Below are 27,002 nucleotides of genomic sequence, written 5' to 3' on the forward strand. Positions count from 1 at the left end.
ACATATCCCCGTATTCCCTCCCTTCCTTGACTCCCCCCCGCCCCCGGAGTCCCCCCCCCCGCCCTCCCCACCCCAGTCCTCTAAGGCATCTTCCATCCTAGAGTTGGACTCCCTTTGTTTATCTATTAAGATGCTTAATTTCTATCTAAATGTTGCAAAAATTTTCCTTTTTTTCATTTGCCTTGTACCCTATTTCATAGTGGTTTTTTTTTTTTTGAGGTACAGAAGTTTTAAATTTTGATATAGCTAAACATTAATCTTTTTTAAAAAATGGTTTCTTTCTTTGCTTTTATGCTCACAGCCAAAGGTATTTTTACATCACCCATCTTACCATACCCTTCTCTTGATTAAAATCTTCCAGGGGTGCTTCAGGAGAAATCCATCCTCCTCCTGGTGCTCCAGCCTTGACTACTGTAGGCACTTGGGGTCCAGGCAGGCCAAACAGTTATGCTTAGCATTCTCTACTTAGCACCCTCTGCTTGGAAAGCCAGCCCTCATCCAGCCCCAAAGCCTCACTGCCCATCTCCACCCCGTCTTCCCACATGTCACTGAAGCCCCAGCTTGGATATAACCACCAACTTTACCCTTTCCTTCCCCTTCTTATACAGCACCTGGTCCCCAGGGTCTCAGTAGTGGTTCGTAAAATGAAAAACTCAAATGACAAGCAAAGTCTAAAATAGCTAATAGGAGAACTGCCTCTCAGTGCCAGTTTAGGATCAGAAGATTGGACCAGCGTGCTGGGGACTGAGGCTCTACAGGGAGCAATGGCAAGAAACCAGAGCACAGAGCCCAGGCAGCAGAGGGAGGGCGCTCAGACGTGGGGAATGGAGTGTGTGAGGGCTGAGCTGCAGGCACAGGGTAGAAGGGCAGATGGGCTGGCAGCACCAGGAGGCCTGGTAGGCAGGGGCTCGGGGCCAGGACTGGGTTCCCCAGAAAGCTGCAGGACAGTGTTGCAGAAGGGCTCGGTTCTGAAAGCACCGGGCAACAGTCACCCGAGGTTCCAAACCGGAAAACCCATCTTATCACCCCAACCTCCTCCTCCCCACAGTCCCCCACACCAGCAAATGGCATCTCCAGCTTTCTCGCTTCACAGGCCAGAAACTAGAGGCACTTGATTCCTCTTCCTCCCACACCTCACATCCCATCTGTCAGTGAGTCCTGTTGGCTCTACCTTCAAAATGGAGCCAGACCATATACTGCATGATTCCATTTAGATAACATTCTGGAAAAGGCAAAACTCTAGGGACAGAGAACACATCTGTTGCCACAGGCTGGGGCGGGGGGCGAGAGGGAAATAAAAAAGATCCCGAGTGAATTGGGCAGCTGATGGAACTCTCCTCTAGCTCGGTGATAGTGCTAGTCACACAACGGAAGACATTTATCAAAACTCACAGAACTGTACATTCAAAAGCTTAGCTTGAAGTAAATTATTAAAGAAACCTTAATAAAACTATGGGGAAAAAATATACCAGAACTCCAACCACCTCTCAGCTTCTTCATGGCCATCACCCTGGTCCAGGGCGCCATCATTCTCCTGGATTCTTACTGCAAAGCAGCTTCCCCTGCTCCTGCCCTTGCTTCTCTGTAGTCTGTTCCCAGTACAGCAGCCAGACGGGTCCCTTTTAAACCAAAAGTTCGAGTTTGTTATTCTTTTGCTCAGAACGGCAGAGGTAAAAGAACTCTGCAGAGCTTTCTCTACTCCTCAAAGGCCCAAGTTCTCACAGGGCCACCAAGACCCTACATGCCACAGCCCTCTGTTACTCCTCTGGTGACCTCTTCCTAACCCACCCCCCCCATGCCCCTCCTCACCAGCTCCCACGACCTCCTTGCTTGTCCCGGGACACGCACTGTGTGCTCCCTTCTCGGGGTTCTGTCTGGAATGCACTTCCCCCCGATTTCCATCCACGTGGTCCCCTCCCTCACCTCTTTCAGGTCTCTGCTCAAACAGCATCTTCTCAGTGAGGTCTTCCCTGAGCGCCCCACTTCCCGCTGCAGCCCACCTGCCTACCCAGCCTGCACCCCAATCTGCTAACCTCTCTCGCTTTATTTTTCTCTCAGACCATAGTTCCACCTGGCATACCTCATGTTTTGTTTGTTTACTGTGCGATTCCTCCCTCACATCCATGAGGATAGGGATTTTTTGTTTTATTTCCTGCTGCCCTTCCAGTACCAAGGACATTACCGTTTACCTGGCCCATGATAGACAGCAGTTCGATTTGGAGGTGGAGGAAAAGGCCGTAAGAAGGGATGAGTCCCCAGCTGGGATGATAATCTGATGTGGCAGCATCTTCCTGCCCCAGAATCTCACTCAGCCCTTCCCCAGAGATAGTCTGGGGAACATGGGCTGTCGTGTGAGCCTGTGTTTGTGCGTGCAGGTGTTGGAGCAGCAGCTGTGCTTCCTGCCTCGTTTGTTTGTTTCCCCGCCCCCTCAGGTGACTCCTTTAACAGACGCCTTCTCTCCCATCTCTCTCTAGAAGCAGATGTTCCAGGAGAGGAGTAGCCGGATGCTGCAGGCCTTGTCCCCGAAGCAGAGCCCTGTGAGCAGCCCGACCAGAAGCCGGTCGCCTTCCCGCTCCCCATCACCCACCTTCTCGTGGATCCCGAACAAAACCTCACCCCCCTCCTCACCCAAAGCAGCCTCAGCCTCCATCAGCAGCATGAGTGAGGGGGATGAGGATGAGAAGTAAAGGCTGCTGGCAGACAAGAGCCATGCCACACAGGCTGGGGAGGAGGGCGGGGCACAGGGGATGCCTGGGTGGTGTGGGAAGGATAATAGTCCCAGGAGCTGCAGCTCAGCCAGGAGACCCTGGGCTCTGCTACAGGAAGGTCCTGGGACCAGCTCTCCCTCAGTCTCCATTCAGCCCAACACTTGGGCCCTGCATGGAGGTTTCCAGCCGGACAACCTATACAAACCTTCTTAGCATCATCTAGAACCACTCTACTTTAACCTTGCTAAAGAAAGATGCAGAGCACCCCGGGAGACTTGCACTGAGTGGGGTGCCTTCTGCTTTGGTCCTTACACCCACTCCCCCAAGTATACCACCTGTGGAAGCGGCTGTTCCCTCAATCTGCTACTTCCAGCTCCTAAGAGCCCTGCACGTTGCCTCCTCCCACCCAAGCTCTGCCAGAATAAAGCTGTTTCCAGTAGAGGTGACAAAGTGCTTCTGAACTAGTCAAGCTGCAGACAGATGCCAACCTTCTCAGTTTAGCCACTGAGGCCTGATGTTGCAACGCATCAGTTCTTTCCAGTTCCAGGAATGTGGCGTCTAGACCAAGCCTTGCTTTAGGCCAGATATATCAAAGGTCACCTAGTGTGAACCTCAACTTCTTATTCCAAGGACAGTTTTGTCAAGGAGAACACCACCTAAGGCCTAATGTCTCCTGGTTGTACTTTTTCCTCATTGGTTTGACTTCACTGTTTTCCAGAAATTACCTTAATCTGTGGGAAATGCAACAAAACAGATCATATACATATATGATGGTCATATCATATGTATATATATATATATAAAGGAGCCACTTTGCTTTGGCTCCAAGTTTAGCAGATGGTAGATGTTTCCTGAAGCTTCTCCTTCAAGGATGCTATTATGGAATGGCTTTTCCCATTTCTGACCAGTTAACAGTTTCATAGACCTCAAGTAATGGTTTGATGTACCAAACCACATAGTATACCAATAGGGGGTGCTACCTGCACGTATCTGTTCTATGTAATGCTCCCAATATGCCATCCAGGGTGTGTACCATATGCAATATGAATCTATGGTGGTGGCATTTTACATGACCCCCCTCTCCTGCTCTCACCCTAATACCCCGCTGAAATCCTTGGTCTTAAGAACTACGTGGTTCCCTTGTGACTTGGGCACTTTGTCAAAAGCTGATCCTGCATTCCTGTAGAAAGGTCTTGTCCCAGCCAAGAAATCAGCATGTCGTGCTCACAGCCTCCCATCATCTTTGTGGGTAGAGGAAGGCTCTGAAGAGTGTCACCGAGCACGGTGGGAACCTCAGCCTGATCTCAGCATCTGGACGGTCCAGGCAGTCTTGTAATTACCCCCCGGCCCTAGGTCTTAAATGGAAGACGATGCTGAGCATTCCTGCTGAGTTGTCTGAAGCTATTGTCCCCTAAGCACAGGGAGAAATGAGCAGGTAGAGACAAGGTGTAGAACCACACTCTTGGGGAGAAGAGGCATTGCCTGGCTGTCCCAGTAAAGCCAGAGGCCCAAAACAGCAACTTGTGGGCAGAGCCCAGCATCTCTTGTGACAGAAACTCTCCCTTTCAGAGGCCTTGGGAACCAGCCTTCTGGGTGACAAGTGGGGCAACCAGTGAAGGAAGGTGGCCTGTCTTTCCCCCTCATGTTGGGGTTGAACTACCTCCCTGCCCACCTGTAGATAAGTGATGTTTGTTGGAAAGCAAAACTGTGAGGCTAATCTGGCTGGGAACCCCCTTGTTCTGGGCACTTTCTCCAGAACTCTGTCGAGCGCTCATATGGGACAGAGAGCTGGTGAGAACATGGCATGTGCGAAGAAAATTTCTTGTTGCCATCAAGGCCCAGAGCATTGCTCTGCTGAGAGGGGCAAAGGCCCCATTCTTCCACTGTGCCCATCCCGTCTCTCTCCCATCATGTACCCAGGGCACACTGGGCGCGTATGCCCACTGTCTCCTGAGCAGTGACAGGATGAGGCGGCCAGCTGGGCAAGGCAAGGCAGTGGGAATAAGGTAAGAGAAAAGGAGGAGGAGGAGCCTGGAGAAAGGCAAGAAGATTAAAGAAAATCTGCACACTCAAACCACTTCAGGGCTTCCCTTTGTAGGGGAACCTCTCCTGGGAATGCCTTCTGTGGACTTATGCCACGGCCCAGAGCAGATTAACCCACTTTCACTTGATTCCTGCTCTGAAGCAAATCGCTTGGGATTGATGTATCGGGCGGATTCTAAGTTTGCAGGCCTTACACACCACGCTGACAGATGCCGCTTACACGACTCATCAGATTCAGTGCCATCCTAGCTGCCAATTCTGGGAAATGACCAATGCCTGGGATATCCCAGGGACGGGCCGTAACCACCCACAAGTCGGTTCTAAGTCTTACCCTCTGTCCCCCCCTAACCTGTAACAATGCCTCCCGACTCTAAGGCTACAAGATTACTGGGAAGGGATGAGGAGATTCTGCAACCCAACTTCTGATGCTTCCCAGCCACCAGTTTCTCCCTGCCCCTCCTCCCCTGCCTGGGAGGAGATGGGATGGCTCTTTGCTTGGGCCGGCCAGTCAGCAGTAACGGCCAAGAGTGGATTAAGGCTGGAATGAGTGATGTACAAAGTGTGACACAAGCTCGGAGAGGTAAGCAGAAATGACAAAAGGCAAGGAAAGGTTCTTTTGCTCTAGACAGGGAAGGAAGCTTCAGACTGAGGGCTGCAGAACAGCAATTTAGGTTGTGGAAGGAGGCAGGTTACATGAAGATGGGTGGGAGGAGGGTTGTAGTTCCTTTCTGCTCCCTTACAAGTGTCACTCGCTCCCTAACAGGTGAAGGCAGGCTTCCTTTCAGACACTCAAGGTTAGTGGGTACCTGTGCAGGATGTGGGTTCCTACCCCCACGCCCACTCCCCCGCCCAGCTTCCCCATTGCAGCCCTTCTCCATTAGCTGTCACATCTTCCTCCTAGGGACCCTGAAATCAACGTTCACCAGCTAAAAACGTGGGGCCATTTTAATGTCATAGTCACACTGGCCCGTTTCTGGCAAGCCAACTCCCGTGGGCAAGGACTTTACAAAGGCAAAGGAAACCAACCTCAAGAGGAGTGATCCCGAGACCTAAGTCTGCCTTCTGACCTGCTCTGTGGGGAAGAGCACAGCTGCAGGATAGCCAGCTTGCTCCATGCCTTAGGCTGGAGTTACTGAGAGTCTGTGCTTGGAGGGAGGGACGGGAAGAGCGTGGATTCCACTCTCTCCATCTTCAGGACTTAGCACCCAGGCATACCCCAGGGAGAGATGCGAGACGGCGACGCAGACTCAGCTGAATCAGATGAGCCTGAAGGGAGCAGAGATATTCCTGTTCCTCAGGCATCCATTCAGCACTAGTCTTGGCCATCAGATTTTTCTTTTTAAAAAACAAAAACATAATGATCTCATGAGGTGTCTGCAACTTCTACTTCTCTCTAGACTTGAGTTTTTTGTTGTTACTGCAATGTGTCCTGGGACAAAGCCATAAGAAGAGCATACATACTTATTAAGACTATGCTGTACATATAAGACAAGAAGACGACGACTCATCTGGGTTAAAGCACGACCTTATGCCCAAGCATTTGCTCTGGTGCTGAATAACGCAAACTCCGGAATCAGCCCCACCCCTCCCCCACCCCATCCTACCCCTGCACCGCCCCCTCCCTGCTCCAAACCCACTCCTGCTCTCCAGTGGGACACGGCATTCCCAACTTGTTTATAAATAAAGGGATGCAGAATTGCACTTTTGCCTATCATGTTTCTTAAAAGCATGCTGCTGTGTGTTCCTACTTATGGGCTCTGCTGCAATATGGAAAAGTGCAGGTGTAGCTGTTCTGCCTCCGCCCAGCTGGGTCCCAGCCCTTCAGAACGATGGGTCTGCGTGCCGTGTAGCACAGTGCCAAGCATGGAGTTGCTAGCCAGCTCACGCCTGACATGGCAACAACCTAAAGGTCCATCAGCAGATGAGTGGATAAAGATGTGGTACGTATATACAATGGAACACTACTCAGCCATAAAAAAGAATGAAATCATGCCATTTGCAGCAACATGGATGCAACTAGAGATTATCACACTAAGTCAGAAAGACAAATACCATATGATAGTACATGTGGAATCTAAAATATGGTGCAAATGAACCTATCTACTAAGCAAATAGATTCACAGACACAGAGAACAGAATTGTTCTCTACCGCCAAAGGGGAGGGGGGATGAGGGAGGGATGGATTGGGAGTTTGGGGTTAGTAAATGGACTAAACAACAAGGTCCTACTGTATAGCATGGGAGCTATATTCCAATCTCCTTTGATAAACCATAATGGAAAAGAATATAAAAAAGAATGTATATATGTGTATTACTGAATCACTTTGCTGTACAGCAGAAATTAGCACAACACTGTAAATCAACAATACTTCAATTAAAAAAAGAAAGCTGCTTAGGAGCACTCACCTGGAGGGAGGTCATGTAGGGAGCCCGGCCAGGACCCTGACTTGTAGGCTTCACCGCCAGCTTGCTTTCTGACCCCGGCCAAACCACTTCACTTCTCTGACCTCAGTGTCTGCTTTAGTAAAATGAGGGGGTTGGAGGAAACGGTTTCTGAGGTTTCCTTTAACTGTAAATGTCTCTGAATTTATGAAGCAGCCTGCATTGTCCCTAAGCTGCTTCAACTACGCTGCTGTCACTGAAGCACCATGAGGAAGTGCTTGCCCCTCACTGGGAAGCTGGAGAGGTGGCCGGGGGCCTCCACAACCACCGCTTTCGTGCCAAAGCCTCCGCAGGCTCTCAGGTTTCACCCACCGTTCTTATCTAGCTACCCGGCGGCATACTTTTCACCTGGACCTAAACATCGGGACGTGGCTATTTCCATCACTTTTCCATCTTTGGGGAAAAGCTCCTTTGATCAGCTGGAAGCACATAGATGGGGGTAGAAGCGCTAAATCAGGATTCCAAATGTCAACAATTAAGACAGATTGATGTTCTGAGAATTGCGCTTATGCCCTCTACCAGCCGAATTTAGGAGCTTCTATTAACTCCATCTGGCAGGGTTTAGTTCTTTGAAACGACAACAGTTCTAACATTAGCCTAGACTCTAGAAGAAATAGAACTAGGCCTGCAGGCAGCAAGGGAATTCATTTAAAAACAGAATAGCTATCCTTCATAGACCACATTACTTAGCTTTTGCCACACAGATCAAACACATTCTCAACAGGCTGTATTTAGGATAAGAGTCATAGTTTTCTTCTTGACTTTCCAGGATACCTCAGAAATGTTCTCAAGGGAAAATCAGTTCTAAGGCATAACAAAACTCATGTTTAAGAACTCTGATATTTGCCCCAAAGAGAATGAGCCTTTAACAAACCCCTAGGATTAAAAGGTACACTATCAAAAATGTTTACACACATACACACACATGCACACAAATCCTCACTGGTTATTGGAGCTGAATGTTTAAGCAGCTTCTCCAGGTACTCAGCAGAAGCTATTAGATAAAAAGACTCCTACAGAGATGCTTTTCAGGCAAAGAGGGACAGTTCATAAGCACCAGTGTATGTACCCAGTGACCAAATTCTTTAAGAAACCATCAAGTAAAAACCAATAAAGAACCAGTAAAACCTGCAAATATCATTAAGGGCATAAACATCTGCAAGTGCTAACTGGTCTTTATGTTAGGGCCTGCACTGCCATAGCTTATACTCTAGAAAAAAATACCATATTGGCTGAATGTCAGCTGCAGTTGACCAAATGTGGGAAACTTGAAGGAAGATGTTCAGAATGGGGTTGACTCATCTCCGGTGAGCAATTTTTATTCTCTTTACTTTCATTATCTTCTCGGGGGGCAGGGAAAGGAATTAATCTGCAAGGTTACTGTACTCTATTCATAAAAGCAGAGTTCTGATGGAAGGATTAGACACCACTAAAATATTTGATATGTAACCTTCCATTTTAAAAGAATTAATGAATCCATACCTGAAACAGTTGGGATACTTTACTTTTTCCACAGGGACCTTTTCAATTTCTTATACTTGCAAATGAACTTGTCACTCTAAAATGTGCAAGTTCAAAGAAAACCTGTCATCTTCTGCCATGCACGTACATGGCAGGACATGACTCATTACATAGCTTGAGGTGATAACCAGACTTCCTTGTCTGATAATCACATTCCCCTGGACAGATGTTGGCAAGATGCCACTCACTGGCCTGAGCATACAAACTGACACTGACACAACTGAGTCATTGATTCTTTTTCCATCCCCCACCCCACCCCCATATCTGGTCCTCAAGGATTAACGACAGATGAAAGAAGTTGAAGAGGTGTGTGTGTTAGTCTCCTATTGCTGTAACAAATTCAGTGGCTTAAAACAACACAGGTGTATTATTTTACAGTTCTCGAGGTCAGAAGTCTGAAATGGTCTTACTGCACTCAAATTAAGGTGTTGGCAGGGCTGCATTCCTGTCTGGAGGCTCTAGAGGAGAATTGGTTTTCTTGCATTTTCTAGCCTGCATTCCTTAGCTCGTGGCTCCCTTCCATCTTCAAAGCCAGCAATGGCCAGTCCAGTCTTTCTCACATCACATCACTCTGACACTCCTTCTGCCTCTCTCCTCTACGTATAAGGGCCCTCATGATTACATTGGGCCCACCTGGATAATCCAGGACACTCCCTATCTTAAGGTCATCAGCAACTTTATTTTTTTTAAGCTCTTTATTGGAATATAATTGCTTTACACTCTTGTGCCAGTTTTTGAGGTACACCAAAGTGAATCCACTGTATTTATACATATATCCCCATGTCCCTTCCCTCCCGCGACTCCCCCCCAACCCTCCCCATCCCGGCCCTCTAAGGCATCTCCCATCATCGAGTTGATCTCCCTTTGTTATACAGCAACTTCCCACTAGCTATCTATTTTACAGTTGGCAGTGTACATATGTCTGTGCTACTCTCTCACTTCCTCCCAGCTTCCCCTTCGCCCCCCGCCCCCCCAACCCCGTGTCCTCCAGTCCATTCTCTGCATCCATCAGCAACTTTAATTCCTCCTTGCCATGTAATAAAACATATGCCCAGGTTCTGAGGATTGGGATGTGGACATCTTTGGGGGGCCATAATTCCACCTACCACAAGGCGACTGAATACAACGGTCATAAACCCTTGAACCTTTCTCCAGATCCTCATGCAGAGATTCGTGTTCCTCTTTTTAACATTCCTACATCTATTCACAATGAACCTGCTTAAAAGTTTCTCGAGTCTTGACATCCACAAGAGAAGCATGAAATAGGTATAATGGGAGATGTCTGACCCAAATAAACACGCTAATTGGTCCATGAGGAGAGGAAGTGTTGGGTCCTCAACTCATGAACACGGAGCCATGGCTGGTAGAGGAGAAAGTTTAAGAGCTCCCCTCCCCGTTCTCTGTACATATCCTCCAATTCTTACCTGGCTATACCAAGAAGACAAGAAGTGAAAGGGTAGCTAACTGAAGTCTTTGATCGCTGGACACATTCTTGCTGAAATCAGCCCAGGAATATGTTTCTGGCTATCAGGCAGAATCTGTTTCTTACCTGTGCTCCCCTGGTTTGCTTTTGGTTTTGTTTCTCTGGTTCTTGGAGGCTGACCACAGCCAGTGTAAGCTGGGACTCACTTCCAGCCATCCTGTATCAAGGTATGCCATGCTTCTTTCTAGAGTAACTTATTTTCCCATGGTTGCCTTTGCTCTGCATTTTAACTTAAGGTCTCCCATACGTTCCTCTCTGAAGCACTCAGAAAACATTTGCGGGGGCTCCTAGGTGCTGGGGATATAAAGACTGAAGAGGACACAATCCCTCCCCTGACCCCAATTTCAGTTCAGTAACTTGACCCTCAACTCTGACCTCTCCTGACTGGCCCAACCTCTGACTTAACTGAGCTCTTGATGAACAGCCCATGTTTCGGATTCTGCTAAATAGAATTTGACAGTGACTTTAGTGACTTACTAATTCCACATTTTTTTTTCCTTTTTTTTTTCACTAATCTCTTTGAGGGTGGAGTGCTCTAACTTTCCCAGAGTGCTAAGATTGCTAACCGCTACTCAGCATGGGGGAAAAGAGGAAAAATAGATTTTTTAAAGCAGATTTTCAATTGATGAGAAACCACTCACTGAGAATGCTGAATGGAGGAGGCTGGTGATGTCATCCCTTAGCTGGCCCGTGACTAGGAAGACTCTGGGCGAGTCACCTAAGTCATAAGGTGTCAGCACACTCTTTCCTTAAAGGCCTTACCAAACAGGTGTGGGGCCTCACCTGGAATAAACTCCCCTATTTGGACAGAGCTGTTCTATGGATGAGATGGTCATTTGAGGTCTCACCTTAGATTCTTTGATTGCAGGGTGGCTGACGGACTTCTCTCACTGGATAATGGGGCAGTATCTGCTTTCATAAACTATTATTTTGTTACCAGTTGAAGCCCTAGAAAAAGAGCAGTTTTCATGTAAGAAGATCCATTACAATTATTGTGCTAAGGTGACAATAATTATCTCTAATTTTAGAAATAATTACACTATTATATTAAGCTGTTACTAAGGAACTGCATCCATCACTGTTGTTGAAACCATTACCATGTTTATTTTGTTTGGGCATTAGCAAATTCTGTTTGGACAAGAATGCCAGAAAACAATAAGAGTAGCATTAGCTTAGAGTTTCTTGCACAGAAAGAAACAGCAAAGCTGCTCAGTTGCCCGAAATCCAAATTGACAAGGCCTTTTCTCTCTTTTAAGTATTTTCTAACTACCTGTTAAACAGAACATCAATGTCCCTGGGCCTGTTCTGTGCCAGGGAGACAGGATTGGCTGCTGCCAGCATTTTAGCTATTCTCAGAGGCTGGTCTGTGGTTTGGACTTGGTCAGTGGTTTTCAATCCTGTCGCACGGTAGAATATTTTAGGGAACTCTTTAAAAAAGACTTGCCACACACCATCTGATGCAGTGGATCTGAAATGGGGCCCAGGACTTGGAGATTCCGATGCGGCCAGGTTGAGACCCTCTGGGCTATAGTTAATACTTCAACTCTGGGAACAAAGTGAGCCTCTGAGAGAACTGGATTCAAAGTGGTTGACCATCAGTGCCTTTTGTAGCAAAGATGAGAAGTGATGTGCTAAGCAGCTTATTTTCTTATCCAAAGAGAGACTATTATGTTGATGAAAGTGTCACTGGTAGGCAGAGGACAAAGGACTCATGTTAACACCAACATTTAGAAATGACAAGGGTGCTGTCAAGCACCCAAATGACTGGTGAAACCGGGTACTTGTTGTTAATTTTAAAATATTTAACAATGTGTAATGGCTGTATATAGCTGCACTCTACAAGATGGTTGCCACAGGTGGCTAGCTAAATTTAAATGAGTACCAATTAAAGTAAAAATTCAACGCCTCAGGTGAATTAGCTACATTTTAAGTGTACAGGTGGCTAGTGGCGGCCCTATTGGACAGCAAAGCTAGAGCACAGTAGGCTCATCATAGAGCTCCAATGGTGGACAGTGGTCTGCAGCAATCCTTCCCAGAGGCAGCCCTCCTATGGGATGCTTTATGATTTATTCTGTGGTCAAAGAGTATGTCTCTGTGTTATTACGAATGAACATATGAAAACATCAGCAGATAATCATTTGTAAACATGCATTGTTAAGCCATTGGAAAGAATTTTGAAATGAAGGACAAGGAGGTAAAAACAGACACTACAGTGCAATGCTCTGCAGCAGCTTCATGGACTCATGGACTCTTGAGTGAGAGTCTCTTTGTGAGTCTAAACCATACTTACTTCCTGAACTTCAAAACAGGGCAGGACAGCACTTCCCAGGTGGCGCAGTGGGTAAGAACCCGCCTGCCAATACAGGGGACATGGGTTCGATCCCTGCCCCAGGAAGATACCACATGCTGCGGAGCAACTAAGCCTGTGCGCTACAACTATTGAGCCTGCGCTCTAGAGCCCGTGAGCCACAACTATTGAGCCACGTGCCACAACTACTGAAGCCCACGCACCTAGAGCCCGTGCTCTGCAACAAGAGAGGCCACCGCAATGAGAAGCCCACGCACCACAATGAAGAGTAGCCCCCACTTGCCACAACTAGAGAAAGCCCGTGTGCAGCAACGAAGACCCAACACAGCCAATAAACTAAACAAATAAATAAATTAAAAAAAAAAAAAACAGGGCAGGACAATGAAACAACTGACAAAGGATTAATCTACAAAATATACAAGCAGCTCATGCAGCTTCATACCAGAAAAGCAAATAACCCAATCCACACATGGGCGGAAGACCTAGACATTTCTCCAAAGAAGACATGCAAATGGCTAAAAACACATGAAAAGATGCTCAACATCACTAATCATTAGAGAAATGCAAGTCAAAGCCACAAGGAGGTATCACCTCACACCAGTCAGAATAGCCATCAACAAAAAATCTAGAAACAATAAATGCTGGAGAGGGTGTGGAGAAAAGGGAACTCTCCTGCACTGTTGGTGGGAATGTAAATTGGCACAGCCGCTATGGAAAACAGTATGGAGGCTCCTCAAAAAACTACAAATAGAACTACCATATGACCCAGCAATCCCACTCCTGAGCATATACCCTGAGAAAACCATAATCCAAAAAGAAACATGTACCACAATGTTCACTGCAGCACTATTTACAATAGCCAGGATATGGAAGCAACCTAAATGCCCATCCACAGATGAATGGATAAAGAAGATGTGGCACATGTATACAATGGAATATTACTCAGCCATAAGAAGGAATGAAACTGAGTTATTTGTAGTGAGGTGGATGGACCTAGAATCTGTCATACAGAGCGAAGTCAGCCAGAGAGAGAAAAACAAATACCGTATGCTAACTCATATATATGGAATCTAAAAAAATGGTACAGATGAACCCAGTGACAGGACAAGAATAAAGATGCAGATGTAGGACAAGGGGCGGGGGAGGGGGGATGAAGGGGAAGCCAGGACGAAGTGAGAAAGTAGCACTGACACATATACACTACTAAATGTAAAATAGCTAGTGGGAAGTTGCTGCATAACATGGGGAGATCAACTCGATGACGGGTGATGACTTGGCTGAAATAGGGAAGGTGGGAAGGAGTCGCGGAAGGGAAGGGATATGGGGATATATGTACCAATACAGCTGATTCACTTTGTTGTACAGCCAAAACTGGCACAACAGTGTAAAGCAATTATATTCCAAAAAAGAGCTTAAAAAAGAAAGCAGTACAAGACAAACAAACAAACAAACAAACAAACAAACAGGGCAGGAGTGGCTGCTACAAGAATGCTCTTCCCCAGTTGTGAATAATGCGTTAGTTAACACAGTGACTGTTAGTAAAATACAGATGGACAATTGAAAAATTCTAACTAAAACCACTGTCACTTTCAAGAATCAGTGGTTTGGTATTCTTTGGGCAAGATAGAGCACAACATGAAAGCAGTTGATTAATAAGTGCTTCCCATTTTAGATTTCAAAGGGAGCCCTATAACATCAGACCTGGAAAGAACCTTGGAACCATACAGTGCAACTCCCTAATTTAATAGATAAAGAAACTAAAGCACAGTTTACAGCTAGCTGGTAGTGGAACCAAGGCAAACATGCTGATTTTCTGACATTAACACTCCCCAAGAAGCATCCAAACCCATTTCTTGCCTCAAACTTTCTAAAAGTTTTGATTTTCAGTGATGAGTACACAGGACAGCAGTTACATGGCTCCCAAATTTTAAAAAGACACCCATTCACCACTGAATGCTTAGTAAAAGAATGACACACTGGTAAACAACACAAAGACTCCATCTCTTAGTTACTCAGGAAGTACCTAATTGCAGTCAAGTGTCTTTGGAGACACTGGGTTCTGGTGTCAGTGCTGCACCAGCTCCTCAGAAGAGACCATGGAACGAACGGCTCTTTAATTGAACACTTCAAGTTTTTTATCTTGTGCATATTCCATATTACAGCAGTTTCCAACTTACATTTTTTCAAGAATTCCCCTGGGGCATTTGTTAAAATCAAGATTCCTAGGCCTCCACCCCAGACAATCTGAATAAAAGAGCTGAGGCAGAGCCCAGGAATCTGCATTTAACCAGCATCTCAGGTAATTCTGGTATAGGTGGGTCCATGGCCAGTCAAGCCCAATTTGCCCAGAACAGTCCCGGTTTACACCTGTTTACATTGTTTACAGCATAATTATTAATAGTGATCTTTCTGTCAAAAGTGTCCTGGCTTGGCCAATATATTATATGGTCCCCTTTCTCCAATCCCTGGATCATATTATGAAAAATACTACTATAACGATTTACTGTTAAGCAGTTTCTTTATGTTGCCAATAGGACATTCCCCCAAAAGGTGAGCTCTATGTTCCCTGCCACAGAGAATCCAAAGAATCTGTTTTCCCTTTGAGTGATCATAAGAATTTTAAAAAGTACTCTTGTCCATTCCCAGCAACTTACCAGGTGCTTGGTGCTATCCATGTACTGAATTTCAGAAACTGAGCGAACAGAAGGCAGAGTTTACAGGTGGAAGGGATGAGACTACAGACAAGAGCTTAGGAAAAGACCACACTCACACACAGTGAAACACAGCTATCACTTTATTGTTCGATGACTGTGGTACAGAATTGTCCACGTGCTCCAGGACTCGTCTGGCTATGACACACACCACACATGGCTCCGCAACTGATGGGGAACATTATCCGAGCCACACACTTCCCCGGTCATGTTTTTCCAACAATCACAAAAATAAAACGCTTTTCTCCATGGAACGTGGAATGACGAATTACCTCGAACCAAAGTGAACCATTCTTCACTTGTGACAGTGTGTACCAGCCAGGCCACAGAACAGCACAGAATGTGAAGGGCCGGGCTTCCCACTACGAACCATGAGGCAGCTTGTGAACACTGGACACACACGTACACTTCATCGTAACTAAGCTGACAGATGCCCAAAGCCAACCAGGTCAGATTTGGACTTAGGAGTACAAACATTGTAATGAACTCTCATTTCATATATACGTTACTCTTCTTCTCTTGTTAAATCAGCTACATTCCCAGTTTACACATTGCTTTTATGAGTTAAGGAGTTATGATGAAAAAAATCAGCCAAGTGACTTTACATTTCAATGTAGCATTAAATAAGTTCACAATGGTATATTTTACTCTGTGTTGAATTTTCTTATTTGGTTCAAGCATTTCTTAGGCTTTCACAACTTCTGTTGTAAATCTGGGAAATACTGAAGTTAGAAGCACTCTAGTACTTTTGTGAGGATGTGAACTTAGAGCAACAGATGGCATGATGAGTATATAAACCTGAAGCGGCGATTACAACCTCAGATGCCTTTAAACACCAAGGAATTCTGCAGAGATCAGGGTTAGCCAGGATGCTAAAGTGATATGGTTCACTCTCCTAAAACGTGTGTCACGTTGTCCAGGACGGACTCAAAACCTCACAGCCTGGGGTTTTACTCAGAGTGGAGCATTTGGTTCCAGTGCAGCACAGCGACAGGACAGAATAATAACACGAACACAACAAAAACAGAGGAAGAGGAAACAGAGCTCGGTTCCTCCAATACTGAATACAGCCAACTTGCATTTTTTAAACACATAATACTTTATATTTTTTTAGGAAAACCTTGCCTTGGCTGTCTACTCAGAGCCAAGATACATTTAGTTTGGTCTAAAAAAAGAATTTTAAGCATATGCACAACTTATTGATCAAATTCACGTGCCAGCTCTAACAGGAGTTTTAAAAGTAAAAAGCAAGATATCAAAGGACTTTACGTGATGCTTTCCCCAGAAGAGTTACACAGGCAGCTAGAGAAAAGGGGAGCAGATACAGGGTCTTGGCAAGCCCCTTCCATTTTAGGTTTCATTCTGGTTATGACAGCCAGGCAAAACCTGTGCCCTGATGGCGATCGGCAAGCCAGGCTGCGAAGCCTGCGAGCCAGCCTGGTCCGTCTCCAATGGCGAGCGGTCTCCGGTGTTTTCAGATCCCTAGTTAAAGGCTTTAGCTGTAATTATTCTAAAACCTTTGTTCTAATTAAACATGAGGGAGAGTAACCTCAGCAGTGTTTCAGATAAAGGCACAGGCCAATTCTTAATGTAATATATAGTGCCTTTTAAAATACTGATTGAGGTTTCCCATGGATATTACCAAGTTCAAATGACAAAAGAAAATGGAATTTATAAGAAAGGGGTGCCATGATGCATTATAAACAGCAATATACCATTTCATACTCCTCCTGCCTGTTTTCACCAACTCGTCACCACTCCTCTTGTACATCAAGCATGGCTAAACAGCAAATGCCTATGACTTCTAACCAGATTTAACTTTCGTCATTGTCTTTTTGATGCCTGGCATATGAGAAGAGCCCAAACAGAACTCAATGTTAAGATTCTTTCCATTTTCTCTCAAAAAGAATCTCAAGGTAAGAATATTTTAAAACATTAAGTAGTTCTGTTATTAATAAGCATTCCATCCTAAATGTGCCATTTTCAACCCATTTGGAAGGCAGAGATGAACTGAAGAGCCATTAAACCAGTCATAAGTGCCAGGATTAGACATTTCTTCACTTGCTAACTGCGGGGCGCACATATTGCTTAGAGTATATATGATCTTTGACATGTGTGCTGTTTTGGCCCATTTGCAAAGTGAGCAGGCCCTCTGAGGTTGGCAAAAGTTAGAATTATTTAATAGAATGTGCTTTTAAGTGAAATTTTATCATCCCAAAAGGATTCAATTCCAATGGGAAACAATCTTCACTGAAAAGCCAAGAAGCAAAATTATCAAACAAAATCAAATTGCAGGATTTTTCTATGAAAATCTCAGAGAAGAGCGATAAACAGGTCTTCGTATACCTACTAAACAAAGGACTTTTAGGTATCCTTTTATTATGAAAAAGCCTGAAAGGACACAGAATCTGAGTGCTGATAAGGGCAGAGTTCAAGCTTCTTGGGTAATCTTGTGTTCCTGAGATGACAATACTTTTGAAGCTCTAGCTCTAGAAATTTAGACAAGAACTATGAAATCTGAGCACACCGGGAGAGACTTTCAGAGATTTTCATGGGGATTCTTATCAAAGGCTATTCCCTGAGACATGCAAGGGTAGTGAAAATGTAATTCTCTGAGTACAAAAAAATATAACTTATAAAATCAATTTGATCTCTTTACTTTTCCTTTTAAAGAAACTACTAAGATAAAAAGATTTATCATTATAGTGTAAACTCTTCTGTTTTACCTTTTAAAAAAATTTCATTTTATTTAGGGAGAGGCCAGGCACGGGCAGGATGCTTTCACATACATTCTCCCTCCCGATACTTCTCTTTAAAGGTACAGAAATAAAAATACACTTCTTACAATTATAACAAACTTAGTGGAATCCCAAAATAGTTGCGTTTTAAAGAATGCAACTGTAATTCTTCAGTTTTGGAAAGTATAACATGAAAAAGTTAAGCAAACTTAATGGAATCCTCAAATGATGAGAACTTTTAAAGAATGCAATTGCAATTTTGTACTTTTGGAAATGTGATGTGAAAAACGAATCCAAAATACCTCTCTATGTAAATTAAAGCTCAAGCCATGGTATTCAAAATTAAAATGATTTACATAATCTACTATACTTTGTTTTTTTAGTAATTAACCTTCCTGAGGCTGATTTTGTTCTCCTTAGTGTTTGCTTAACTAAAGTGCTTAATAAAATTTCTACAGAATATATTACCCTCTTCATAGATGAATATTATTTTGAACTACCATCTGACAAAAATCTAACTACATTTAATTATGCTTGATTAATCCAAATGTCACTGAAAGATTTATAGAACAGAGAAATAGTTTTCAGGTTAAGTTCATCCTCTTTTCACTGCAAGCTTCCTGGATTCACTATTACCACAAATCTACTAATCAGTTCTCTAACATTAAAAAAAAAAATCCCACCACAAATATTGCCAAGAGTCCAAATTGGACCGTGGGACTCCAGGCATCAAGTTCTACTGCTTATCCTTTTCAAGAGATGTGCAGACTCCATCAAAGACTGAAGTCACCACTTCAAATTGGGAAGTGAGCCGCCCCTGCAGAGTCAGCAGTGCTGGAGGGAAAAGGATACAGAGACGAGAAGTCAAATACTATTATGGATTTATTCAACACTGCGAGGATATTAATGTGAGATAAGGGGTGAGCTTTCTTTTAATACAGGCACTTAACTGTATCAGACATTTGTGTGAAGGCTTTCAGTATTGATGCCTTAAGGTGCTTTCATTTACACGCAAATAAGCCAATTTAAAGGGTGACAAATTGGCTCTACCTATGCGAATAATTCAACTCATCCCATCTCCTGCTCCAGCACTCGGCTCTACCCTTCCTTGGACCAGATAGACAGGTGTCAGAAAACCAAAAGTGTCCTCCCCGGCTTTGCTGCTGCCTCTGAGGGAGTGGGACTGCCATCAAGAGCCACCTGTGTCCCAACACAAGTAGCTGCCTGTGTCCTGGTTCTACTGACCCCATCACTGGGATCCTGGGCAATTCGAGTCCAGGTTTTAGAGACAGAAGATGGAAAGGCAGAAACAAAGGTTTCTCAAGGATTCTGTGACCTCAATATTGCTGTCATTTAATTTTATTCCTTTTGGGGGTTGAACACAGCTAATGCCAACTTGCAGACTTGAGAGGGAAGCCTCCTCGGCTAATCCTTTCCTCCACTCCTCATACCAGTTCGTGAGTGTTAAAGAGGGTCTCTCCTCCTGACAAGCAGCTATTTTCACTCCAGCATCATCATCCAGAAGCTGGAAGTGGGAAGATTTGGTTTCAACCACGATTTCTGAAGTTCTACAAAGACACATCTGGAACCTGCTCTGATTGCATTTTCATTATGAGGAAACAGCAGCCCACACCATTCAGCGCAACGTGACCATCAAAGCTAGCTGCTCTTATTTGACCACCGTTTCCCGCTGGCCAGTGAGACAACGAAATGCAAAGGACTCAGCCTGCTCCTGGACCCAAAGCAGCAGCGCCCCGCGGAGCCAGACCCGGAAGACGGCCTCTCCAGATGCAGAGGAACAGACACAAAGGAGACAAGAACTCAGGGCTCACCAACGCATCCTCGTCTAAGGAACACACCCGTCTACGATGATGAAAACAACATTTACGGGGTTCGGTGTCCTCCCCCCACCACTACTTGTCTCTTGCAACCCCCTTCCCGCCTTTAGTTTTCTCCCAACTGGACTAGAAACATTCCTTGTTGAGTGTCTCGTCTGACTCCCCCACCCGAACGTGAGCCCCAAGAGGCCGGGACTCCTGTCTGTGTCACCACTGCCATGTGTCTAGCACTGGGCGTTTCTAGCACGCTGGAGACACTCGCTATTATTTAAAGGGAGGAATGAACATGGCTTTCCTTCCTACGACTCCTCTGTCACCACCTTCACTTCCTTCGTCCATCACACGTAGATATGTGTTCCATCCTGCACTTCATGCCAGGACGGAACCAGGGCCAAGACTCTGACCTGAGGGGAAGGCGCTGCACAGGGTGGAGTTAGGTGCACTGAGCAAGGCTGTCACTCCTGCTCCTTGATCGGTATGCTCGGCTCTGAAGGTGAGGAAGGTGTGCCCAGTGGAATACCCTGCCCACTGAGGAAAGGAGGCTTCAGTCCTACAAATAACACCCCCCATCTGTGATCCCCCTATAAATGCACTTTTGAAATATCAATTTTGATAACAGTAGGTCCCAGACCTACACACCATCTCAATGTGTAATCATGAATATCAGCAATCATCCTTACGAGGATGTAACTCCTTTCTATTTCTTAATGAACCACATTTTAAGATGGGTTGCTAAAAAGGTAAGGAAACCTGTGTCATAGTAAAGCTCTCATAGGGTCACCACCCTCAGTTGGGCAGCTCGACTAGCAACCTGTTAGTAAAAAATAGTTTAAACTTCTCTTGATAACTCTGATTATGTGCTAGTTTGAAATATTCCATCATATTTAATTAACTAATAAATCTGTCAATGGCTGGTAACTTTTTAAGTTCATTAAAATGTCACGTGCCCCCTCTTTTCAAACCACAAGGTACTGATCTCTCTAATCGATGGACTAGGAACCCGAGCTGAAAGTTATCTTTCCACAAAGAACAATAAACAAAAATGCTGTATTGATTAAGTTATTAATGGTGCTTTCCCGATGGCGATATTGGTTCTGTCTGTTGACTAACACATAGCTTATGATTAGGAAGGACATTATCTTCAAAGTCAATGTTTAAGCACCTGGACTGCTGAGAAGATGGCAGAGTAAGTTCATGTTTATACAAGTGTTCCTGCCCTTCAACACACACATCCAACAAGCTGAAAAAGAAGCTGTCTATGGGGAAGCTAATAAAAGCCAACACCCCATACCCAGGACTCCAGGGGAGTGTCTGACAACCAAGTTGAGGACTAGTCAGAGGGCGGTTCTCGAAGTTGTCAAGCAGGCCACAGTTGCTGGGCAGTTGCTGAGCGGGTTCCAAAGGACTTGACCAATCATTTCTTAACTTGGAGAAACAAAGACTGGTGGCAGTCAGGACAAGCTGAGGACACACTGCGTGGGCACGATTCCCGAAGCAAAACCTAGGAAGGGAGGTTGACATCTCAGGTGCGCCGTTTGTGTGAAGAGGAGAGAAACAGTAACTCAGGAGCCAAATACACGAACACTGACTACATGTAATCCAGAAGAGCAGAGGGATGAACTCACCACACTCCTGCTGGGGTGACATGTAGTGGAAATGGGGAAATGTGAGGGAAATTCTCTCCCCCAGTGGGACCCAGCCACCCAGGGCAGAGGATTCAACAGTGTCCCCGGAAGGCACTTCATGGAGGCTTTGCTTCACTCCTCTTCCCCTGCATCCAGATAGCAGAATGGAAAACAAAGACAGCCTCTGCCATTAGATCCCATCAACGTCCAGCCTTACAGTTCAGGGGCTCAGGTGATCAAACACGTCTCACTCGTAAAAAGAGGATTTATCCACACTCTTCTTGGCAGACAGAACTGGTCCCATGCAAAGACCAAAAAATAAACAGAAAAAAAAGCCATCATGATACTTCTGCAACAAGAAAAGAGCAAAATAACACAGAAGAAAAGGAATGAAAGAAGCAAAAGACAGATAAACACACCCTGGAAACAGAATCATTTCAGAAAGCATGAAAACATAGTTCAGCTTTCCAAGAAACGAAATAAGGAGTCAAAGAGGACAACACAATGAGAGAAAAAGCTGGCAGAGCTAAGGAAAGACACAGAGAAAAAAAAACTGTAGCAGAAGTTAAAGCCACATGGCAAGCACTGAGGCCTAGAATCCATACCACAGAAAACGGAGTCAGTGAAACGGGAGGTTAAGACCTGAGGAAAAAAAAAATCACACAGCAGGAAGAAAGACAAGGAGACCAAAGCAATCAAAGGAAAGATAAATGTGAAGGACAGATAACAGAGAGCCAACATAGGGGCAAACTGCTGAACGAGAAAACCAAGAAACAGATAAGAAACATAGGAAGGTCTGAATGTCAATGTCTGATGCTCACTGCATATAGGAAAAAGCCAACAGATAACTGTCGGCCCCGTGATACACTCAAATGAAGTTACTGCATTTCAAACATAAACAAGAAATCATAAGTACTCAGGGCAAACAAGCAGGTCATCTACCAAAGGGGAAGAAAGATCTGTCTGGACTCAGCCCTCTCGGAACCACCAGACACTAGAAGACAATAGAGTGATGTCTCCAAAGAACTGAGGGAAAAAGATGTGATCCAAGAATCTGATAGCCAGCCAAGTTACTGTTCATAAAAGATGGCAACAGAAAAGCATCTGTAACTATGCGAGAAAATCCAGCTGAAGCTGTAATCCAGTCCGCCGAAAGATAAAAGCATTGACTCTCAAATGTGGAGTCTTTGTATGAGAGGGCTGGCAGCAAGCACTGAGTTCATTCAAACATAGAATTAAGTCTAAATAACGCCAGTAATTACCTACAGTTATACACTTTAAAGTCGCCTGTCTTTCTAGGTAAAAGCCGCCAAGTCCATTTGATTATCTCCTCTAACTGTGCCAAAATGAAAACACACAAAAGAAAATCTCTCTTGAGTGAAATTCTCTGACACTACAGAAAAATTTTGGTTACATCTTACCCTTGACGGTTAATATACCCAAGAAATTCCTCAAAAGAGATAATACTAATTACCTGGTGCACTGCTGAGAGCATAGGCCTAGGAACAAGAAGACCCAACTACTCACTTTGGTTCTTCCATGCCATTGTGGCAAACCACTGAACTGCTTTGGAACTCATGAAAAACAGAGATAATACCTGCATGGTCCACCACACGGCATCGGAATGATCGAACAGGATGCTGTATGTGCAAGTTCTTTGGAATCTATAAGCAAGGGTATAAAATCATGTCACCTGATTGGATGGAAAGAACCTACTATATTAAGGAGTCAAAGTCTGTCACTGAGAGACAAAGAAAGGACCAGAAGGCCCTCGTGGATCCATCCCTACTTCCTTCCTTTCATTTCTCTCCATTTTCAAGTCACCCCTTAGCACTATAAAACAGAAATCCAGTGCTTCCACAGCTCCTGACCTGAATGATTTTTAATTTGGAAACAAAGATGGTTTAAGAACCGAGAAAGATGTTTCCCACCATCCGAGGTAAATGTCTGTCAATTTCCATTCCCTGATTCAACTGATATTCATTAAGCACCTATGTGCCAGGTACTACTTCCAATAGTAGGCGCTGTCCCCAAATACTTAAAACAAAATTGAGTAAATGACAGGAAACACAGGGGAATTGGGAGAATTAAGCAAATTGAGCTGAAAAACAGTTAATGTCTATGTACATTACAACAAGTATAAATGTGACCAGATACACAGAGACGAAGCATAGCAAACAGCCAGAGGGATGCACCTAAGTTCAGAGAATGATGTACAGCCAACAAAAAGGATAAATGAATACTTGGGGTAGCTAAACTGTGTGGATGCAAGATGTTCCCGAAACTCTTCTTATGGTTGCTTTGGAAGCAAAGCTCATTTCTTAATTCAGAAAACAAAGACAGGAGAGGCAAGACTGTCCTTGGGTCAGATGGATATGAGTAAGCCAGAAAGTATATCAGCAAAGGACTGCCAATTAAGTTATTAAAACACTAAAAGAAATCTTTACTTTTGAAAAAGACCTATAAAGGGAAGAATGTGATAGGCTTTTTTCACATCAGCTTTTCCATCTCCAACCTTTATATGGAGCTTGTTGTGAGGGCATAACGATCAATGGGCCTTCCTCAAGCACACAGTAAAACACTGCCGGAACAGGGCAGGAGGGAACACTCCCGAATCTGCTGCCTCCTTCCCCTACAGTATATCACACATGAAAGTGTAAAGGGCCATGGCTGGAAATGGAGGCCAGGTAAGATACTGTTAAACGATCTGACATTTATAAGAAAGCAGGGGTCTTTAAACACAAAGGGTCATTATTTTTACATCTTTATACCACAAGGACATAATCATATGGAACAACCCCATTCCCAAGACACTGACTCAATCCTCAAAAAACAGGCCTGCATACGGACCATCTCATCTCCCATATCTTGGAAGTACATCAGTCTTTTTCTTACCTGACTGATTATGAGTTCCCTGATGAGAGCCTTCGAAGGATGGAAGAGATGAGGCCTTTCTAAAGATGAAGGAATTATCACGAGCTCAGGTAACATAATAAAGTGAATGAATATCTGATTCGGTGGAACTAAGAGAAACAGATACTATCAACCCAAGTGCAGCTGGTCAGAGCACAACTCCACCCAGGAGAAAACACCCACTGGGACTAAAGGAGGAGGAATACTTTACAAGTGACAGCTTCTAAATGAGTAGACTCAATACTTAAACACTGGATGGAAACATTTATATGGATGTTAAAAAAGAGGGCAGAAGTCAAACTGGATGATAAGTATATGAAAAATTATAGTGAAGAGAAACACATCCTGTGGAGCTGTATAAGTTATGGATTTTAATCCAGACTCTCAGATAGCTTCTGTTTCTAAGGGTAAATGTAACGCAGCTCCTCTTTCCTCACCCAAAGTCCTCTGCCAAGTCCACCTTTCAGCAAAAAGTAAAGGATGGTGAAAATCAGATTGACAATCCTAAAACTGGCTACACTTCATGAAAATGTAAATTATAAAGACCTGGGGCATTTTTCAAAATAAACTAGAAAGAACTTTTCCCTTCAAACTAGTAAAGTGCATCACACAGGGACTTAGAAAACTACAAAGGAATATAACATGACAAAAGGACAGTATTTAGTGGTAAAATTGTTACATAAGCATAAAAACTCCACTTCCCACTCTTTATAAACTAGATAATGACTAGAAGGTAGTTTTTCACTTAAGATCTTTAAAATCAAGCAGTTAAGTGAAAAGTTCCAAGACAATTTTTGGTATGCTTTAATCGACAGAATGGAAGTACACAAAAGAATTTCAAAATAAAATCTATGCATCCAAGAGGAAGATCTAACAAGAAAGTACCCACACCTCACAATTAGAATCTGGTCAGATGGAAGAAGGCCAACATCTAAATCAAAGAGTGAGGAGGGATGCCTGAGAGAGAGGAAGGGCCTTGGAATCTAATTATCAAGATATGCTCAGCTGATGTCTTCAACTTCCAGGCTCCCCAGGCCTTAGCTGGTGGTTTGCGACAAACATGGTATTTGGTCTCAGAGAGCAACAGGAGAGATGGGCTGGAACAGGGAGGGAGCTGAGACATCTGGGGAGACTGTACATACTCTATGATAACCAGGACAGAGGTATGAAGACATGAGCACTAATGAGGCTCTGTGCCCCCTTCTGTCAGGTGCCAACCAAACCACTGCAACGTACTACGAAAAATGACTCGAGTTACTACTTTAGTGGAAGATCTGAAGTAGCTACAGAAAACTTCTGTGGAAAAGGTCCAGCTCATACGGAGAAAATACACATTCAAGCACTGGATTAACTATAGTGCCACACGCAGAGTTGGTGGAGGAAAGGAGTTCTTTCTGGGTGACTTGCAGAAGACCATCTTCTCTTCATGGAGAGGACCGAAGCATTCAGTTCTTTACAAAGTTCTGTTAGTCTTGATCTTGTCCCTACAAAGAAAATAACGGGAATATCCACAGTGAGTTTATGTGGACAACTTTCTCGATTTTAACCGAGACTTAGAGCATTTAGTTAATAGTGATGATTCAAAAACCTGTGTCTTATCTCAGAATTATTCTCTATGATTACTACAGAAAATGAATTCCCGGTTAATGATTTATATGTACTTTAAAACAGTTCTTTCCTCTCAGTTAAAAACCTGATTAGAAATGAGGAATCACTGCTAATGGGTATGGGATTTCTTTGGGGGATGGTGAATATGTTCTAAAATTAGACACTGCTGAGGATTGTTACCGTATACAGTAACAATCGGACTCCATGTTAGATCTGTTTCTTTGACTTTAACCTTTGCTTTTTGTTGCTTTTGTTATTATAATCATACATGATGGCCTGCCTCCCGGAACACTGCTCCTCTGCCTGAATGTTAGGCTAAAATGCCTCTGTTCAGCTCACAGGCAGACACTCTGCCCTGCCCGCCTGTGCGAATGGCTGCAATTAACATATCCCCTCACTGAGGCTGGTTATTCCCGGAGATCTTTTGTAAGACTGATGGCCCTTTCACTTTACTTCCCCACAGCCTCTCCCTCTCTGATTCTATAAAACAAACTGGCACCCAGACCCCAACTGGATGGTTTTTAAGGAGACATTAGTCTGCCATCTTCTCAGTTTGCTGGCTTTCTGAATAAAGTTGTATTCCTTGCCTCAACACCTTGTCTTTGATTCATTGGTCTGTTGTGCAGCGAGCAGAATGAGCTTGGACTTGATAACAGGATCACACAACTCTGTGAATGTACTGCAAACCACTGAATTGTACACTTTAAGAGGGTGAATTTTATGGTTATGTGAATTATATCTCAGTAAAGCTGTAATTAAAAATCTGCTTAGAAAATAAATTTTCTTAGAATTTCTCATTCACCTAGTGAATTTACCACACCCACTAAATACTTTCCCAGGGTTGCCCCCAAAGTATAATTTAAGTGTCAGGCTAACCATTTTAGAATCTTAAAAACTGCTTTCTGCTAAAATTTGTCTAATAAGATATTAGAAATGAAGACTCATACTTAATTAGTATACAACCTACTAAACTATTTAAAGCTTTTAAATAAGTTGTAAAATAATATTCAACTAAAGCCATCCTTTTACAATCCAAGTGGACCTTAATGCTTATAAAGACTGCTT

General features: G+C 44.2%; 2 protein-coding genes across 10 annotated transcripts in view; one reads left to right on the plus strand and one right to left on the minus strand.

The window, feature by feature from the left end:
* Positions 1-3,000, plus strand: part of PCYT1B (phosphate cytidylyltransferase 1B, choline) — a 120,239-nt gene extending 117,239 nt beyond the window's left edge. The window contains exon 8 of the mRNA XM_057719261.1: positions 2,475-3,000. Within this exon, the coding sequence (XP_057575244.1) occupies positions 2,475-2,687 (213 nt within the window). The 3' untranslated portion in view covers positions 2,688-3,000. The remainder of the gene's footprint in view (positions 1-2,474) is intronic.
* A 22,118-nt stretch (positions 3,001-25,118) lies between these two features.
* The window catches only part of PDK3 (pyruvate dehydrogenase kinase 3), a 101,046-nt gene continuing 99,162 nt past the window's right edge, over positions 25,119-27,002 (minus strand). For all 9 annotated transcript variants that reach the window (XR_009050482.1, XR_009050480.1, XR_009050481.1 and 6 more), the window contains one exon: positions 25,119-25,813. Coding sequence is in view for 1 of the 9 variants with exons in the window: in XM_057719260.1 (XP_057575243.1) it covers positions 25,783-25,813 (31 nt within the window). In the remaining 8 variants the exon portion in view is untranslated. The remainder of the gene's footprint in view (positions 25,814-27,002) is intronic.

Source organism: Hippopotamus amphibius, chromosome X (genome assembly GCF_030028045.1).
Source record: "Hippopotamus amphibius kiboko isolate mHipAmp2 chromosome X, mHipAmp2.hap2, whole genome shotgun sequence".
In the NCBI taxonomy this organism is placed as follows: domain Eukaryota; kingdom Metazoa; phylum Chordata; class Mammalia; order Artiodactyla; family Hippopotamidae; genus Hippopotamus; species Hippopotamus amphibius.